Below are 20000 nucleotides of genomic sequence, written 5' to 3'. Positions count from 1 at the left end.
TGAAAAATACGGCCAGGGGGGAAAAGTAAAAAAATTGGTTTTCAAAGTCATTTTCCGACCTGTTCCGGGCATATTTGTATAATGCAAGTTTGGTTTGTATGACTCAGGAGGTCCTAAGGAATCGCTAGAGCCAATAAAAATTTTCCGACTTATTTTGGAATTAGAAAATTTTCAAGCTCAAAAAAAAAAAAAAATTGAAAAAATTAGAGTATTTTGCAGCAGGGTGTTTCTAGAGACCGTCCTAAGGCAATATAAGTCAATTTGTATTATAAAAATGTTTCATATTAGCCCCATTTTTCGATCCCCCCCTGTGAAGATGGGGGGAAAAAAACCGGTTTGCGAATCGGATTTTCGAAGATTACGCCGGAAGGAAGCCGCGCATGGGCCTGACATCAAATACAAACATGTCTACAAACGAATTACGCACATTTTTTGATGGGGGGAAAATTTTCCGGGGGGGAAATTTGGGGGAAAATTTTTGAAAAATTTTGGAAAATTGCACAATAAACCACGTAGGGTTGTAGAGCGACCCCGATTTAGTTAACAAATTTTTTTTCCCAAAATTTTACGGTGAATTTGTATTATAAAAATATTTCATATTAGCCCCATTTTTTGACTTTGAAAATGAAGCGAAGAAGTTTGATATCATCAGACCTAGAAAAAAAAATCAAAAATATTAGGTTTTTTTGCAGCAGGATGCTGCTAGGACCCGTCCTAAGCCTATATAACACAATTTGTATTATGAAAATATTCCATATTAACCCCATTTTTTGACTTTGAAAATGAAGCGAAGAAGTTCGATATCATCAGACCTAGAAAAAAAAATCAAAAATATTAGGTTTTTTTGCAGCAGAATGCTCCTAGGACCCACCCTAAGGCTATATAACACAATTTGTATTATAAAAATATTCCATATTAACCCCATTTTTTGACTTTGAAAATGAAGCGAAGAAGTTCGATATCATCAGACATAAAAAAAAAATCAAAAATATTAGGTTTTTTTGTAGCAGAATGCTCCTAGGACCCAACCTAAGGCTATATAACACAATTTGTATTATAAAAATATTCCATATTAACCCCATTTTTTGACTTTGAAAATGAAGCGAAGAAGTTCGATATCATCAGACATAAAAAAAAATCAAAAATATTAGGTTTTTTTGTAGCAGAATGCTCCTAGGGCCCAACCTAAGGCTATATAACACAATTTGTATTATAAAAATATTCCATATTAACCCCATTTTTTGACTTTGAAAATGAAGCGAAGAAGTTCGATATCATCAGACCTAAAAAAAAAATCAAAAATATTATGTTTTTTTGCAGCAGGATGCTCCTAGGACCCACCCTAATGCTATATAACACAATTTGTATTATAAAAATATTTCATATTGACCTTATTTTTTGTTAATGTAACAATCGCAGTTGACGGTGGCAGTTCAAGAGATTGCCAATAAAACTAACGATTTGTTGTCCAGATGCGAAAATTTTAATATTCTTAACTTTTTTATCCAAAAAAATCGGTTCTTTTTAGAACCACAAAATATAATTAAAAGACATTTGCTTTGAAATATAATGGTACGACGTTAGACAACATTTTAAGCAATGTTTATTGTAAGTAATGGAGATATATTTACGTTTAAATACAAAAACAACTGAAAATTTCCATGCGGTCGGTCGAGTGGCGCCACTCCGTCGGGCTGGACTGACTAACGGTAAACAGGGTGTTATTTTGCTGCTTTTTATCAATCAATAATAATACTTTGGTTAGTTTTGTGCGTATATTCAGTATGTATTTATATTGTTCAATATAAAGCTGAACTACAAATTTCTTTTAGTAATATGTTTGTGGTTTTTAAAAAAACCGTTTTTTTTATGAAACACTAAAAAAAGCTAGTAAAAAAACTAATTTTTTTTACTAGCTTTTTTTATTGTTTCGTCAAGGGCACTGATATTTTGCCTAAGTTGTAGAACACTCTTCTGCATCTTAGGCAATCTACAATCTGCTTCCTTGTCGATTTCGGCGACGGCGTCTTTTAAATCTTCTGTCGTACTCCGTATTTCGCAGTGAATCCGACGACATTGAGCACGAAGTTGCCGTATTTGCAACAGCGCTTGCTGTGGAAGTGGGAGGTCTCTGGACGCCATAACTGGAACAATACGACTGAATGTTGCGCGCGCCATTATTTATGACTTTAAAGCGGTCTCAGATAAGCGAGTTAAGCAAGATTACTGCTTTTTACTCTCCCATCGCTGTAGACCAAAAGGAAAGGTCTGGAAGAAGACTCCGATAACAAAACTGCCATTTCCCTTTCGGGAATGTCAGAGTTGCAACGGCGTCTCCTGTCCTGGGTAAGGAGATGCCCCGGCTGACAGCGGGGCTCTTCTGCGCTCTTCTTGTCTTGCTTTTTTCTTTCTTCGTCAGCTGGTCTTCCTGGTGGAGGTCTTGGCATATTTTTGGATGTTCAATTGGTTAGTGAGCTAACCATTTTACATCCAAGAATATTTGTGAGGAGTTTGGATCGGAGGAGTGGAGGTCGATTTCCTTACCCTAGGCTTTTGGGCCGGCGGGGGGAAATCTGGGAGGTGTAGTCAGCGCCCGGTTAACACCGAGTTAACTACGGATTGGGTTATACCCAAGTTTTGAGAATAAATTCTCGCCACCCGGGGGGAAAGTCTTGTAGGAGGGGGGGGGGTCCTCATCTTGGTTGGATGGTCTTGGCTGTCACCTGTAACTAAACAGAACGATTAATAAAATACTAACCTCAAAATTGAGGTTAGGGTTTCATCGGGTGTTTATCGTCAAATCCGGGAGGTTGTCATAATCGGGTGTTCAGCGCTGTCATCTATCGTCCAGCAGCTGATGTCGTGGCCGTTTGTGGGGGGCTTCCATTTCTGGATCGTAGTCTATCGCAGCTCTGATGAGTGGATTCTGGTGTTCTGCCATTATTGCAAAGAGTTTTTGGGCGTGCTCTTTGATTATGACTGTCGCTGTCTTGTATTTGAGATCTCTGGTGATGGTGTCGTTTCTGACATACCACGGGGCGTCGACTGCTGCTCTTAGCGCTATGTTTTCCACTGCTTGAAGGCGTTTCAAGTGGGATTTCGCTGCGTAGCCCCAGGCCGCGGAGGCGTACGTAAGGTGCGGTTGGATGATCGTCCTGATGAGAGTCAGCTTAGTCTTTACGCTGGTTTTGTTGTTTCTACCGATGACTGGGTAGAGTTGAGCCCGGGCAAGCTTTGCTTTCGCCCGAGCTTTTTCGGTGTGACACTTCCATGTTAGTGTCTTGTCTAGTTCTACTCCGAGGTATGTCGCGGTGTTGCGCCATGGAATTTCCTCCTCTTGGACTTGGAGGTTGGTTTCTGGTCTTATTTTTCGCCTCTTGGTAAACATGATGGCTTGTGTTTTGGCGGCGTTTAGCTGTATTTTCCATCTGGCGCACCACTTTTCCAGAGTCTCGATTTCGCTTTGGAGTTTTCTGGTGAGTAGCCTGGCATTTCTGGATTTGACCAGTATTGCGGTGTCGTCGGCGTATAATGCCAGGTTGCTTCCTGCCGCGCGCGGTATATCGCTGTTGTAGATATTGTACAGGAATGGTGAGAGGACTGCCCCCTGCGGTACCCCTGCTGCCATCTCTCTGTATGTGGAGAAGACGCCTTCTGTCTTGACTCTAAATCGTCGCGCGTTCAGGAATGACTTCACCAGTTTAACTTGGCTGGTTGGGAAACCGGCGTCCAGCATCTTGATGAGTAGTCCTTTGTGCCAGACGCGATCGAAGGCTTTCGATACGTCTAACAGGACTGCTCCAGTTGCTACCTTGTTGTTGAATCCACTGGTAATGAACTCAACCATTCGGAGGACTTGTTGTTCTGTCGAGTGGCCGTGTCTGAATCCGAACTGTTCATCTGGGATGATCTTCAGTTCTTCTTCGGTCTCTTTGAGCCTTTTTAGGATGACTATTTCTGCTAGTTTCCCCATACATGGCAAAAGGCTGATTGGCCGATAGTTCTGGGGAAATAGGTGGTCTTTGTCTGGTTTTGGAAACAAAATCACATCTGCCGCTTTCCATCTGTCCGGAAAGTACTGCAGTCGCAGCGCCGCGTTGATAATGTTGGTTAGGGCGACTAGTGGTTGTCTTGGCAGTTTTTTGAGCGGTATGTTTCCAATCCCATCGCATCCTGGTGCCTTACGTGGATTTAGGCTCCGTAGTATGTCTCGGAGCTCTTCAGGCGAGGCGTGTCGGATTTGGGTGTTGTCCGGCAGCCTGTTGATGTTTCTGGCTCTTCTTTCGACTTCGGTTTCCCATTGCTCGGCTTCAAGATCGTCAGTGTCGTTTTCTTGAAACTGTCGCTCCAGGCAGTCAGCGAATGTTTCTGCTTTGTCCTCGTTCAGGTAAACAATCCCGTTTTGTCCATGCAGAGGCGGAATTGGCTTTCTCTTTTTCTTTAGCGCTCTGCATGTTTTCCAGACGCTGCGGTCTTGCGCGTTCAGCGTTTCTAGGTGTTCCTGCCACTGCTTGTCTCGGTGTTCTTGCAGGGCGGCCTTTACCCTCCTGTTTAGTTGGTTCAGGAGGTTTCTGTCGGCGGGATCGTTTGTCCTGATTGCGGTTCTTTTCGCTCGTCTCCTTTCCCGGATAAGCTGTTTTGTAGCTTCTGGTATACCAGCAAGGTAGTTGTTGATTATTGGCCGGCGTTTTGTGGTGGTGCTGGCCTCTATCGCTGCTTTTATGGCGTTTTCCAGTGCTAAAATAGCATCTTCGATTTCCTGACGGTGTTCGAGTCGAGGAATCGGTGGAAAATCTCGCTGCAGGATTTCTCTGTATTTTTCCCAGTCTGTTGTTCTGCTGGTGAATGTCGCTTCTTGCTGGTTTTCCTTTTCGCCCAGTGTTAGGAGGACTGGATTGTGGTCGGACGAACCTTCATTTGTGGCTGTGATTTCTAGGCCCATTGCAGGATTGCGAATGAGCGCAAAATCAATCACGTCGTTTACTCCGTTGTTACTGAAGTGCGTAGGTTCGACCGGTGCTAGCACGTCTACGTCCTCTCTACGTTCCAGGAAAGTTTCGAGCTCTGTCCCTCTTCTGTTGTGTCTCCTGCAGTTCCACTGCTCCGATTTAGCGTTGAAATCACCAATGGCAACGTGTTGTCCTCGTTGTCTACGAAACAGGATGATTTCCAGATCGTTTTCTTCAAGTTGCTCCCGCGGGGGTTGATAGCAGGAGCAAATCCTGAGCGTTCCTGCTGAGGTTGTGATTTCAACTGCGACTGCTTCCATTGTAGTGGTGTCTAATGGAGGCAGCTCGGCATGTGGAATGGAGCGTTTCACTAGCAGGGCGACGCCTCCTGCTGGGCGTCGAGCGGTTACTCTGTCCCTCCTGTAGACAGCATATCCTGGGATCCCGAATTGGTCTGTTAACCGTAAGTGCGTCTCCTGTATGGCGGCGACGTCCACTTCTAGGCGTAATAAAATTTCCGCTAGTTCGGTTTTCCGGGTCTTGATGCCATTGATGTTCCATGACATTATCTGCAGGAATGATGCTGTCCGGTGTGCGAACATTTAGTTCGTCTTATTCATTGGCGGCAGTTGCGCGAAAAATGTACTCATGGCGGAGTACATTTGTTGCATCTGCTGCATCATGGCGGTAAAGTCCATGATTGGTTGGGCAGGAGGGGCGACGGGCTTTTGTCTCGGAGCTCCGCTGTTGGTTTTTCCAGCTTTCGCCGCGTCGGCGAAGCTTTTGCCGCTCTGGCGGGCCGACGCCGCTGGTTTCGCCGCTGGCGCTGTTCTTGGGGTTTGTTTGGTCGGCGCTGGTTTTTGGATAACCGCGGCGTATCTTGCGCACCCTCGGTAACTGGCGGGGTGTTGTCCGTTGCAGTTCGCACATTTCGCTGGAGTATCGCGTGATTTCTGGCATTCTGCGGAATGGTGGTTTCCGCCGCATTTCACGCATTTTGGCGCTGCGGTGCAGTATCCTTGCGAATGTCCGAATTGCTGGCAACGGTGACATTGGCTCGGCCCTGTTGGCTGACGCTGCGGCTCGATTCTGATGACCAAGTGGCAGCATCGGTTGATTTGGAAAAGCTTGTCTTTTTGTTCTTTGGTGGTCTGAACAAGGACTAGCGGCAATGGCTGTTTGCTTCGTCGGTTGCGCATGCGCTGGACTGACGCTGCAGTTACTCCTTGATTGGCAAGATCGATGGTAATTTCCTCACACGTAATGTTGAGTGGCAGTCCTCTAATTACGGCTCTGGCGGTTTTGTCTTCCGGGAGAGCGTATGTGTGGAATTCCTTCTTGTCCTCGTTTAGCATTTTAGCTAGGGAGCGATAGTCATTTGGCGTCGCCGGGGTGATGGCGAGGCCTACGCCGGTCATTTTGGCTTTGTTGTAGTTGATCTTCCTGTCTCTGATTTTGTTACAGACGGCAGTCCAATCATTAGCGTTTTTTAGGACGATTGGTGGCACTTTGGGGGTTTTTTCTATCTCTGTTGCAACGGGCGTTTCGTCGGCCGAGCCTTCCACTTGCGTGGTCGGATTCACCAGCTTTTGCTGGCTACTCCTCGGTGTCTCCGAATCGCTCATTTGCATCTCCGATTCGCTTTCAGATTCCGATTTCTCGTTCTCTTGTTTTGGCCGTTTCCGTCCTTTTCTTTGTCCGGTGGTTTTTTCTTTGTCTTGTTGTCCATCTCTTATCTCTTTTAAGAGGATGGTCTGCTCCGCTAGGGTTTTCTCGAGGAATTCTACACGCTGCAGAAGTTGCTTGTTCTGCTCGCGTAGAAATTGCGTCAGTCCGTAAAGCTTTTCAGGGTCGTCTTTATATCGGTTGGCAAGACGCCCGGTATCCTCAATAGAAAGGTCACGCGACATTTTGGATTTCTCCAAGTGTGCCACGCTACCTTTGTTTGGGATTGAAACACGTGAAAGGATCACGTGTTTCCTTTGTTCTTGGTCGGTTTTTTCTTTGTTCGATGTCTTCTCGTGGTTTACACTAATGTTCTCCACTTCACTCACTACTCACTACACTACTACTCGTATGTCGCGCACTACTATACTGTTCGTGGTTCACTTATGTTTAATTCGTGTTGAAAAACACAAAGTAAACAAAGAAAACGCACAAGTTCACTCAATCGCTTCGGGTAGGTTCGGGTGTCGCCGTCGGCTGGTCCGCTCCGTCTCGATGCTCGCTGTAAACTGAATGTTGCGATCTGAAACGGGCACTATTTATACTCTCGCCGAGTCCGTTAACAAGCCACACCCACCCCGGTTTTGCCAAACGGAGCGACGTGATTGGTCTGCCGGGCCGTATAAATATGGTACCGGAGCGCGTCGGGGTTCAGTTTTCAGTTGTTAGCGATGTCGAGTGGTGAACGGGGTGCTTTACCGTTCTATTTGGCAGCCAACATCCGGCGGGAGTTGACGCGCCAAATAAGACGTACGAAGGCAGAGATGGCCAAACTGCAGTTCACGGTTGACGAAATGACCGAGAAGAAATCACTTTCATCCAAGGCAGTACGTCTCCGATTCCACACGGAGATGTACAATAACGGCGTGGAAGTGGAAAAAACGGCCGTTGCTTGCGTGCTAGTGGTGGCCGAGGCGGAAAAGGTGCTTGATAATTATTGATATTATTAAGCACCTTTTATAAAAAAAAATCGGTTCTTTTCAGAACCACCAAATAACATTAAAAGAAATTCGCGTGGAAGCACAATGGTGCAATATTCCGGGGTTACGTAACATTTTTAGCAACGTTAATAATTGTACATGTACGTGCAATTATCAAAAAAAAAATAGAGAAGTAAAAGTAAAGGCAAGAACACGTACATTTTTATCACGTTCAATTACCAATAAACAGTTAAGGATAGGATCGTAAAAAGGTAAAGAGCACGTATATTGTTATCACGTCGAATTACCAATAAACAGATAAGGATAGGATCCTAAAAAGGTAAGGGCACGTATATTGTTACCACGTCCAATCTCCAAAAAAGCAGATAAGAATAGGATCGTAAAAAGGTAAGGGCACGTATATTGTTAACACGTCCAATCTCCAAAAAAGCAGATAAGGATAGGATCGTAAAAAGGTAAGGGCACGTATATTGTTATTACGTCCAATTACCAAAAAAACAGATAAGTAACGTATCGTAAAAAGGTAAGGGCACGTATATTGTTACCACGTCCAATCTCCAAAAAAGCAGATAAGGATAGGATCGTAAAAAGGTAAGGGCACGTATATTGTTATCACGTTCAAATACCATAAAACAGATTAGTAACGGATCGTAAAAAGGAAAAGGCACCTTCATTTTTATAACATGTACGTGCAATAATTTACAGGTAATCTTTTCAAAAAGTGTTGTTAATATTTTGGTTGTGTATTGTTTGGGTATGCGAGAACGCACCAAAAAAAAAAAACGTTGAAAATAATAAAACGAGTTAAGTAACTAAGTGTAACTAACTGTTACACACTAATGCACTATAGAGGCTTCCAATGTTAAAAAGGTGTATGGAAACTGTTGGGCCCGCTTGTTCACCCGTCAATAGGGAACGTGAGCTGGGTTTAGACCGTCGTGAGACAGGTTAGTTTTACCCTACTGATGACTCGTCGTTGCGATAGTAATCCTGCTCAGTACGAGAGGAACCGCAGGTTCGGACATTTGGTTCACGCACTAGCTCGAGCGGGCTATGGTGCGAAGCTACCATCCGTTGGTTTATGCCTGAACGCCTCTAAGGCCGTATCCTTTCTAGTCAAAGGTGGCAACGATATCTCTTGGAGTTCCGAGAGTCGAAAGGCTCAAAACAATGTGACTTTACTAGGTGATCGACGTTCGCGTCGGTCGTCGCACGAGCCCTGTTTGCCGCGTGGGGTCACCGGTCGACGGCGGGATCGATCCTTGCCATGTTCGATCGGACCTCTCGGCGGTCCATCATGGGTATCACAATCGTTTCGATGTTGGAACTCGGAATTGTCTGTAGACGACTTACGTACCTGGCAGGGTGTTGTACTCGGTAGAGCAGTTTCCACGCTGCGATCTGTTGAGACTCAGCCCTTCGCTTGGGGATTCGTCTTGTCGGTGAGACGAGACCCCGTGAATATATATGTACATATATATATAACTATATGTGTATGTATATAGGTCGAACCGTTAAACGTTTCGGTCGCGAAAGCGACGGCCGGCCGGTCGATGATAAATCGTTCGGTCGGTCGATCGCTTGTGCGCGACGGAACGTCTAACGTGTAGACGAACGTAGAAAAGGCGAACGCCGAAAGAGCTCTTCCAGCTTCTTTCGTCGTTCGCCTTTTTTATGACTCGTTTTTTTTTTTCGCAAAGTCTACGTCCCCTTACCTTTTTTCGTCTCCTCTATCTATGACAGTTTTGGCGAACGCCGAAAGATCTGCAATAGCTTCTTTCGTCGTTCGCCTTTTTTATGACTCGATTTTTTTTTCGAGTCTACACCTCCCTTACATATATATCCACGTATGGCGAAGCGTCGCAAACAACAGCGACGACATCGCGACTAGCGCCAATTACAGTTTTCGGCATGAAAAACTTAGCGCTAGCTTAAACGAGGCGTCGCGTACGAAAAATATGACGACGCCACTGCCGACGAGCGGCTCAACAAACTAGCGAAAGAACTTTCGTCCGTCCATTCATTCGCTACGCTTCGCCTAGATAACCTGTTAAGTTAGCTTAGGTTAGGTTAGTTTAAGTTAGGTTAGTTTAAGCTAGGTCAGATTAGGTTAGGTTAGGTTAGATTAGGTTAGGTTAGGTTAGGTTAGGTTAGGTTAGGTTAGGTTAGGTTAGGTTAGGTTAGGTTAGGTTAGGTTAGGTTAGGTTAGGTTAGGTTAGGTTAAGTAAGGTTAGGGTAGTTTAGGTTAGATTAGGTTAGGTTAGGTTAGGTTAGGTTAGGTTAGGTTAGGTTAGGTTAAGTTAGGTTAGGTTAGTTTAGGTTAGGTTAGGTTAAGTTAGGTTAGGGTAGTTTAGGTTAGGTTAGGTTAGGTTAGGTTAGGTTAGGTTAGGTTAGGTTAAGTTAGGTTAGGTTAGTTTAGGTTAGGTTAGGTTAGGTTAGGTTAGGCTGGTTTAGTGCGTAAACAGCATTCCTAATCCGCTATAGCAAAAAAACAAGTTTTCTATGACTACGAAGCGAAACAGATGGATACTATTTGTGAGGTAATACACAGACCAGACAGACAGACAGACAGACTACTAGTAAGTAGTACAGATAATATGATGTGTGTGGCAAAGTGTGTTGAGTTTGGACCAATCTCCAGGTGTATCGTATCGGCAGCATTGATTGACGTTTTTACGAGCGTGCAATATGGTTAGAGGAGCAAATCATAGCTTTGGATAGCGGGGGCACTATCATCGGCTTGTGTTTGTTATAATATTTGACTAGGCCAGGCAGGCAGGCAGGCATGCATAAAACAGTTCGTTACTATTTTGTCTCGTCCACTACGTGTGTGTGTGTGTGTCACTACTACTTAGATGATGGGAGTAGAATTATGTTATATACACACAAGTATGTAAATTGGATAAAGTACGGGTGGATGTATTTAAATAGAAGCGCTAGTGCGAGATACTAGTACTGAAGAGTGCATACTAGTAGTATACATATGTACCCACGGTCAGTAGCGGTAACATGTACTTTAGGCAGAGTGGTACTTGTGAAAACTGGCGAGGGCATAGGGGAATGTAGATGAAAGTAGAAGAGGGTGTAGGAGTGTATTGGCGTGAGTATAGGATGGAGTAAGGTGAGAGTAGAGTAGTAATAGAGAGGGAGTGTAGGAAGAAGAAAGGTGAAAGGAAGAAAGGTGAAGAGGGAGTATGAAGGAAAGCGTGAGAAATGAGAATAAGGAGTAGGAGAGGTAGGGTAATCGCTCTGAAAAATCGTGCTAAAATACTCTTTTTTTTCTAGACTTTTTTTTCTAGACTTTTTTTTCTAGACTTTTTTTTCTAGACTTTTTTTTCTAGACTTTTTTTTCTAGACTTTTTTTTCTAGGACTTTTTGGACCCCATAATGGCAAATTGTTGACAAAATGGCGAACGCGGATAAAGACCCGATTGTGTCTTTTCCGTCGTTCGCCTTTTTTACCACTCGTTTTCAAAGTCGAAATACATGGTATTCTTGACAAAATGGCGAACGCTGAGAAAGAAAATACGTCTCTCTCTCATCGTTCGCCTTTTTTACCACTCGTTTTCAAAGTCGAAATACATGGTATTCTTGACAAAATGGCGAAGGCGCCAAATAATCGTTGCTAATGACCAATAATTCTACCTTACCATCACGAAAATTTGTGACCTTGAACGATCTGATTACACTGTAAAACTACGAATATTTCGAAAAAATGGCGAAAGCGCCGGATTATCATTGCTAATGACAACTTCTATCTTTCCTCATCGAACATTTGTGACCTTGACCTGATTTCACCGTAAAACGATCGAAATATCGACCGTCGAAGTCCAACTCTTGTTCCCTATTGACGGGTGAAATATCCACTAGCATTTGCAAAAAAATGGCGAAAGCGCCGGATTATTATTGCTAATGACAAATTCTACTGTTGCGCATCGAAAAGTTTTGACCTTGAACTAATTACACTGTAAAACTACGAATATTTCGAAAAAATGGCGAAAGCGCCCGATTATCATTGCTAATGACAACTTCTATCTTTCCTCATCGAACAGTTATGACCTTGACCTGATTTCACCGTAAAACAATCGAAATATCGACCGTCGAAGTCCAACTCTTGTTCCCTATTGACGGGTGAAATATCCACTAGCATTTGCAAAAAAAATGGCGAAAGCGCCGGATTATTATTGCTAATGACAACTTCTATCTTTCCTCATCGAACAGTTATGACCTTGACCTGATTTCACCGTAAAACTATCGAAGTCCGACTCTGGTAGCTTATATATATGTATTTTTCAATGTCACGTGACATTTTCAAAAGTACCAAAATATAACGTTGTCTGTGTGTGATAAATAAGCAAATAAACGAATTTCCAAATTTCTAAACAAGTTGTGGTCCTTAAAAGGACCGTTGTTTATTTATTTCTTTCACATAACTGAATAACTAACCGTTATTACCTTACTTGGTCTTGCTGTCAGTTTTCTTGGGCAACAAAACGGCTTGGATGTTTGGAAGAACACCACCCTGAGCTATTGTCACACCCGATAACAGTTTGTTCAACTCTTCGTCATTACGGATCGCCAATTGCAAATGTCGGGGAATTATTCTGGTTTTTTTGTTGTCTCTTGCTGCGTTTCCAGCCAACTCGAGAACTTCGGCGGCTAAATATTCCATGACGGCCGCTAAATACACCGGTGCTCCCGCTCCGACTCTTTCGGCGTAGTTTCCCTTACGTAGCAAACGATGAATACGTCCCACCGGAAACTGAAGTCCCGCACGACTTGAACGCGATTTTGCCTTTCCCTTTACTTTACCACCTTTACCGCGTCCGGACATGGTTAAAAACTGGTTTTTTTTTTTTCGATTTGACACAAAAAAAACGTAAACGTTGCCTTCTAGTGCACGTACGAGACTGATACCGTCGTCCCCGACTGGCCTATATTTATACTAAGCGGCGGACCAATCACGTCGCTCCGTTCGACAAAACCGAGTGGGCGGAGCTTGTAAACAGACTCGCTCGTCAGTTAAAAGGCGGCCGCCAGATCCGTTCACGTTCAGTTTACAGCGAGCATCGAGACGGAGCGGACCAGCCGACGGCGACACCCGAACCTACCCGAAGCGATTGAGTGAACTTGTGCGTTTTCTTTGTTTACTTTGTGTTTTTCAACACGAATTAAACATAAGTGAACCACGAACAGTATAGTAGTGCGCGACATACGAGTAGTAGTGTAGTGAGTAGTGAGTGAAGTGGAGAACATTAGTGTAAACCACGAGAAGACATCGAACAAAGAAAAAACCGACCAAGAACAAAGGAAACACGTGATCCTTTCACGTGTTTCAATCCCAAACAAAGGTAGCGTGGCACACTTGGAGAAATCCAAAATGTCGCGTGACCTTTCTATTGAGGATACCGGGCGTCTTGCCAACCGATATAAAGACGACCCTGAAAAGCTTTACGGACTGACGCAATTTCTACGCGAGCAGAACAAGCAACTTCTGCAGCGTGTAGAATTCCTCGAGAAAACCCTAGCGGAGCAGACCATCCTCTTAAAAGAGATAAGAGATGGACAACAAGACAAAGAAAAAACCACCGGACAAAGAAAAGGACGGAAACGGCCAAAACAAGAGAACGAGAAATCGGAATCTGAAAGCGAATCGGAGATGCAAATGAGCGATTCGGAGACACCGAGGAGTAGCCAGCAAAAGCTGGTGAATCCGACCACGCAAGTGGAAGGCTCGGCCGACGAAACGCCCGTTGCAACAGAGATAGAAAAAACCCCCAAAGTGCCACCAATCGTCCTAAAAAACGCTAATGATTGGACTGCCGTCTGTAACAAAATCAGAGACAGGAAGATCAATTACAACAAAGCCAAAATGACCGGCGTAGGCCTCGCCATCACCCCGGCGACGCCAAATGACTATCGCTCCCTAGCTAAAATGCTAAACGAGGACAAGAAGGAATTCCACACATACGCTCTCCCGGAAGACAAAACCGCCAGAGCCGTAATTAGAGGACTGCCACTCAACATTACGTGTGAGGAAATTACCATCGATCTTGCCAATCAAGGAGTAACCGCAGCGTCAGTCCAGCGCATGCGCAACCGACGAAGCAAACAGCCATTGCCGCTAGTCCTTGTTCAGACCACCAAAGAACAAAAAGACAAGCTTTTCCAAATCAACCGATGCTGCCACTTGGTCATCAGAATCGAGCCGCAGCGTCAGCCAACAGGGCCGAGCCAATGTCACCGTTGCCAGCAATTCGGACATTCGCAAGGATACTGCACCGCAGCGCCAAAATGCGTGAAATGCGGCGGAAACCACCATTCCGCAGAATGCCAGAAATCACGCGATACTCCAGCGAAATGTGCGAACTGCAACGGACAACACCCCGCCAGTTACCGAGGGTGCGCAAGATACGCCGCGGTTATCCAAAAACCAGCGCCGACCAAACAAACCCCAAGAACAGCGCCAGCGGCGAAACCAGCGGCGTCGGCCCGCCAGAGCGGCAAAAGCTTCGCCGACGCGGCGAAAGCTGGAAAAACCAACAGCGGAGCTCCGAGACAAAAGCCCGTCGCCCCTCCTGCCCAACCAATCATGGACTTTACCGCCATGATGCAGCAGATGCAACAAATGTACTCCGCCATGAGTACATTTTTCGCGCAACTGCCGCCAATGAATAAGACGAACTAAATGTTCGCACACCGGACAGCATCATTCCTGCAGATAATGTCATGGAACATCAATGGCATCAAGACCCGGAAAACCGAACTAGCGGAAATTTTATTACGCCTAGAAGTGGACGTCGCCGCCATACAGGAGACGCACTTACGGTTAACAGACCAATTCGGGATCCCAGGATATGCTGTCTACAGGAGGGACAGAGTAACCGCTCGACGCCCAGCAGGAGGCGTCGCCCTGCTAGTGAAACGCTCCATTCCACATGCCGAGCTGCCTCCATTAGACACCACTACAATGGAAGCAGTCGCAGTTGAAATCACAACCTCAGCAGGAACGCTCAGGATTTGCTCCTGCTATCAACCCCCGCGGGAGCAACTTGAAGAAAACGATCTGGAAATCATCCTGTTTCGTAGACAACGAGGACAACACGTTGCCATTGGTGATTTCAACGCTAAATCGGAGCAGTGGAACTGCAGGAGACACAACAGAAGAGGGACAGAGCTCGAAACTTTCCTGGAACGTAGAGAGGACGTAGACGTGCTAGCACCGGTCGAACCTACGCACTTCAGTAACAACGGAGTAAACGACGTGATTGATTTTGCGCTCATTCGCAATCCTGCAATGGGCCTAGAAATCACAGCCACAAATGAAGGTTCGTCCGACCACAATCCAGTCCTCCTAACACTGGGCGAAAAGGAAAACCAGCAAGAAGCGACATTCACCAGCAGAACAACAGACTGGGAAAAATACAGAGAAATCCTGCAGCGAGATTTTCCACCGATTCCTCGACTCGAACACCGTCAGGAAATCGAAGATGCTATTTTAGCACTGGAAAACGCCATAAAAGCAGCGATAGAGGCCAGCACCACCACAAAACGCCGGCCAATAATCAACAACTACCTTGCTGGTATACCAGAAGCTACAAAACAGCTTATCCGGGAAAGGAGACGAGCGAAAAGAACCGCAATCAGGACAAACGATCCCGCCGACAGAAACCTCCTGAACCAACTAAACAGGAGGGTAAAGGCCGCCCTGCAAGAACACCGAGACAAGCAGTGGCAGGAACACCTAGAAACGCTGAACGCGCAAGACCGCAGCGTCTGGAAAACATGCAGAGCGCTAAAGAAAAAGAGAAAGCCAATTCCGCCTCTGCATGGACAAAACGGGATTGTTTACCTGAACGAGGACAAAGCAGAAACATTCGCTGACTGCCTGGAGCGACAGTTTCAAGAAAACGACACTGACGATCTTGAAGCCGAGCAATGGGAAACCGAAGTCGAAAGAAGAGCCAGAAACATCAACAGGCTGCCGGACAACACCCAAATCCGACACGCCTCGCCTGAAGAGCTCCGAGACATACTACGGAGCCTAAATCCACGTAAGGCACCAGGATGCGATGGGATTGGAAACATACCGCTCAAAAAACTGCCAAGACAACCACTAGTCGCCCTAACCAACATTATCAACGCGGCGCTGCGACTGCAGTACTTTCCGGACAGATGGAAAGCGGCAGATGTGATTTTGTTTCCAAAACCAGACAAAGACCACCTATTTCCCCAGAACTATCGGCCAATCAGCCTTTTGCCATGTATGGGGAAACTAGCAGAAATAGTCATCCTAAAAAGGCTCAAAGAGACCGAAGAAGAACTGAAGATCATCCCAGATGAACAGTTCGGATTCAGACACGGCCACTCGACAGAACAACAAGTCCTCCGAATGGTTGAGTTCATTACCAGTGGATTCAACAACAAGGTAGCAACTGGAGCAGTCCTGTTAGACGTATCGAAAGCCTTCGATCGCGTCTGGCACAAAGGACTACTCATCAAGATGCTGGACGCCGGTTTCCCAACCAGCCAAGTTAAACTGGTGAAGTCATTCCTGAACGCGCGACGATTTAGAGTCAAGACAGAAGGCGTCTTCTCCACATACAGAGAGATGGCAGCAGGGGTACCGCAGGGGGCAGTCCTCTCACCATTCCTGTACAATATCTACAACAGCGATATACCGCGCGCGGCAGGAAGCAACCTGGCATTATACGCCGACGACACCGCAATACTGGTCAAATCCAGAAATGCCAGGCTACTCACCAGAAAACTCCAAAGCGAAATCGAGACTCTGGAAAAGTGGTGCGCCAGATGGAAAATACAGCTAAACGCCGCCAAAACACAAGCCATCATGTTTACCAAGAGGCGAAAAATAAGACCAGAAACCAACCTCCAAGTCCAAGAGGAGGAAATTCCATGGCGCAACACCGCGACATACCTCGGAGTAGAACTAGACAAGACACTAACATGGAAGTGTCACACCGAAAAAGCTCGGGCGAAAGCAAAGCTTGCCCGGGCTCAACTCTACCCAGTCATCGGTAGAAACAACAAAACCAGCGTAAAGACTAAGCTGACTCTCATCAGGACGATCATCCAACCGCACCTTACGTACGCCTCCGCGGCCTGGGGCTACGCAGCGAAATCCCACTTGAAACGCCTTCAAGCAGTGGAAAACATAGCGCTAAGAGCAGCAGTCGACGCCCCGTGGTATGTCAGAAACGACACCATCACCAGAGATCTCAAATACAAGACAGCGACAGTCATAATCAAAGAGCACGCCCAAAAACTCTTTGCAATAATGGCAGAACACCAGAATCCACTCATCAGAGCTGCGATAGACTACGATCCAGAAATGGAAGCCCCCCACAAACGGCCACGACATCAGCTGCTGGACGATAGATGACAGCGCTGAACACCCGATTATGACAACCTCCCGGATTTGACGATAAACACCCGATGAAACCCTAACCTCAATTTTGAGGTTAGTATTTTATTAATCGTTCTGTTTAGTTACAGGTGACAGCCAAGACCATCCAACCAAGATGAGGACCCCCCCCCTCCTACAAGACTTTCCCCCCGGGTGGCGAGAATTTATTCTCAAAACTTGGGTATAACCCAATCCGTAGTTAACTCGGTGTTAACCGGGCGCTGACTACACCTCCCAGATTTCCCCCCGCCGGCCCAAAAGCCTAGGGTAAGGAAATCGACCTCCACTCCTCCGATCCAAACTCCTCACAAATATTCTTGGATGTAAAATGGTTAGCTCACTAACCAATTGAACATCCAAAAATATGCCAAGACCTCCACCAGGAAGACCAGCTGACGAAGAAAGAAAAAAGCAAGACAAGAAGAGCGCAGAAGAGCCCCGCTGTCAGCCGGGGCATCTCCTTACCCAGGACAGGAGACGCCGTTGCAACTCTGACATTCCCGAAAGGGAAATGGCAGTTTTGTTATCGGAGTCTTCTTCCAGACCTTTCCTTTTGGTCTACAGCGATGGGAGAGTAAAAAGCAGTAATCTTGCTTAACTCGCTTATCTGAGACCGCTTTAAAGTCATAAATAATGGCGCGGCGTTCACGTTCAGTCTGTATTCGAGCGTCTTGTCGTGTCGTGTGTTGTTTTGTCAATTTTTGTGAGTTTTGTTTGTCTGTTTGTGATTCGTCACTAGTAAAAAGAACCATGCCACCGAAAACTAGCGGTAAAGCAGCAAAGAAGGCCGGCAAGGCCCAGAAAAACATTTCGAAAAGCGACAAAAAGAAAAAGCGCAGGAGGAAGGAAAGCTACGCTATCTACATTTACAAGGTATTGAAACAAGTACATCCCGACACTGGAATTTCGAGTAAAGCCATGTCCATTATGAACTCGTTCGTCAACGATATTTTCGAACGGATTGCTGCTGAAGCTTCTCGATTGGCCCACTACAACAAAAGATCGACCATCACGAGCAGAGAAATTCAGACTGCCGTCAGGCTGTTATTGCCCGGTGAGTTAGCCAAACACGCAGTCAGTGAAGGAACAAAAGCCGTCACGAAATACACTAGCTCCAAGTAAATAGTTTTTCGACCGTAAGTACACTATCCTGTATTAAAAAAAAAAAACCAACAACAAAATCGGCTCTTCTCAGAGCCACAAAAATGTTGAATTAAAAAAAAAGAATTTCGTTTATATACGACGTATTCTGTTAGATAAGAAATATCGGTCAAAACGTGCTTATCGGTGTTTTTCGATCTAGATAACAAATATCGGTCAAAACGTGCTTTTCGGTCTTTTCTGATCTAGACAAGAAATATCGATCAAAACGTGCTTATCGGCGTAAAATACTGATATTTTCACGTTTATAAGTCACGTTTTTCGAACTTTGTCGGAATGATCATAAATCGATTTATTTCACCGACTGAGAAATAGATATCAGTATCTAAATAAAACCCGCCCCGTGTGCAATTTCTACTGATATTTGCACGTGGTGTTTTACCTACCTACTTAACTAACTAACCTATCTGAGTATGTATTATCTCTCAGCTTTGATACAATACACACCACTGTGATACTACTTGTACTTAATTAGTATACCTATATACCTATACACACTGTACCACAACAAAAAGTGTTATAATAAAATAAATTGGTAGAAATAAAATTGTAAAAACGACTTTCAATCACGTCACGATAAGTAACGGATCGTAAAAAAAGGTAAGGGCACGTATATTGTTATCACGTCCTATCTCCAAAAGAGCAGATAAGTAACGTATCGTAAAAAGGTAAGGGCACGTATATTGTTATCACGTCCAATTACCAAAAAAGCAGATAAGTAACGGATCGTAAAAAGGTAGGGGCACGTATATTGTTATCACGTCCAATCTTCAAAAAAGCAAATAAGAAACGGATCGTAAAAAGGTAAGGGCACGTATATTGTTATCATGTCCAATCTCCAAAAGAGCTGATAAGGATGGGATAGCCTATCTATCTGAGTATGTATTATCTCTCAGCTTTGATACAATACACACCACTGTGATCCTACTTGTACTTAATTAGTATACCTATATACCTATACACACTGTACCACAACAAAAAGTGTTATAATAAAATAAATTGGTAGAAATAAGATTGTAAAAACGACTTTCAATCACGTCAAGTATGTTGTGGTTCTTAAAAGAACCGTTTTTTTTTTTGTTGTCGTTTGTTCACGTCAATAAATCGTCGTTACGGGTTTTGGAAGGTGTCTCGTTCAAATTTAAGCTCGTTCACCTCTGATGCGTCGTGCCAATTGGATGTCCTTCGGCATGATGGTCACCCTTTTGGCGTGAATGGCGCAAAGGTTAGTGTCTTCGAATAAACCGACGAGATAAGCTTCGCTCGCTTCTTGCAGTGCCATTACGGCGGAACTTTGGAATCGCAAGTCGGTCTTGAAATCCTGGGCGATTTCTCTGACTAGACGTTGAAATGGTAATTTCCTGATTAACAATTCGGTACTCTTCTGGTAGCGACGAATTTCACGCAGAGCTACGGTTCCGGGCCTGTAACGATGAGGTTTTTTCACGCCACCCGTAGCGGGAGCACTTTTTCGGGCCGCCTTAGTGGCCAGTTGTTTCCTTGGAGCCTTTCCTCCAGTAGATTTACGCGCGGTCTGCTTTGTACGGGCCATTTTATTGTTATTTTAGATAAATCACTAACGATACGCACTCGAACGCGATTAGGCACTGTCTGACGCGTCGAGATATCGAGCTCCGGTTTTGTTGGGTCGGCTCTGGCGCCGATTGGTCGAAACAGTACAAAGGGGGCGGAGCTTAGCGAAGGAAACAAAACCGGGTCGACGTCGGAGTTCTCGATCAGTTCTCGGCGTACCTTGTTGCAGTAACGTGCTCGTCGTTGTCGTGTCCATTGGTGTTT

General features: G+C 45.1%; 3 protein-coding genes across 3 annotated transcripts; 1 reads left to right on the top strand and 2 right to left on the bottom strand.

Annotated features, from left to right (window-relative positions):
• Positions 1-12002: 12002 nt before the first annotated feature.
• Positions 12003-12542, bottom strand: LOC145739448 (histone H2A). Its single transcript, XM_081994866.1, has one exon. The coding sequence runs from the start codon at positions 12447-12449 to the stop codon at positions 12072-12074; it is 378 nt and encodes a 125-aa protein (XP_081850992.1). The 5' UTR covers positions 12450-12542; the 3' UTR covers positions 12003-12071.
• A 5144-nt stretch (positions 12543-17686) lies between these two features.
• On the top strand, positions 17687-18248 carry LOC145739446 (histone H2B). The gene has a single exon (XM_081994863.1). It carries the CDS (start codon positions 17793-17795, stop codon positions 18162-18164), a length of 372 nt encoding a protein of 123 aa, XP_081850989.1. The 5' UTR covers positions 17687-17792; the 3' UTR covers positions 18165-18248.
• A 1002-nt stretch (positions 18249-19250) lies between these two features.
• Positions 19251-19837, bottom strand: LOC145739447 (histone H3; the record flags this gene model as incomplete). Its single annotated transcript, XM_081994865.1, is given in 1 exon segment — positions 19251-19837. A coding segment is annotated over 1 exon segment (411 nt). The 3' UTR covers positions 19251-19344.
• Positions 19838-20000: the final 163 nt, after the last annotated feature.

Source organism: Ips typographus, unplaced genomic scaffold (genome assembly GCF_016097725.1).
Source record: "Ips typographus isolate SLU unplaced genomic scaffold, UJ_Ityp_2.0 IpsContig186, whole genome shotgun sequence".
Classification (NCBI taxonomy): Eukaryota; Metazoa; Arthropoda; class Insecta; order Coleoptera; family Curculionidae; genus Ips; species Ips typographus.
This window is presented reverse-complemented; position numbering and strand designations above follow the sequence as displayed.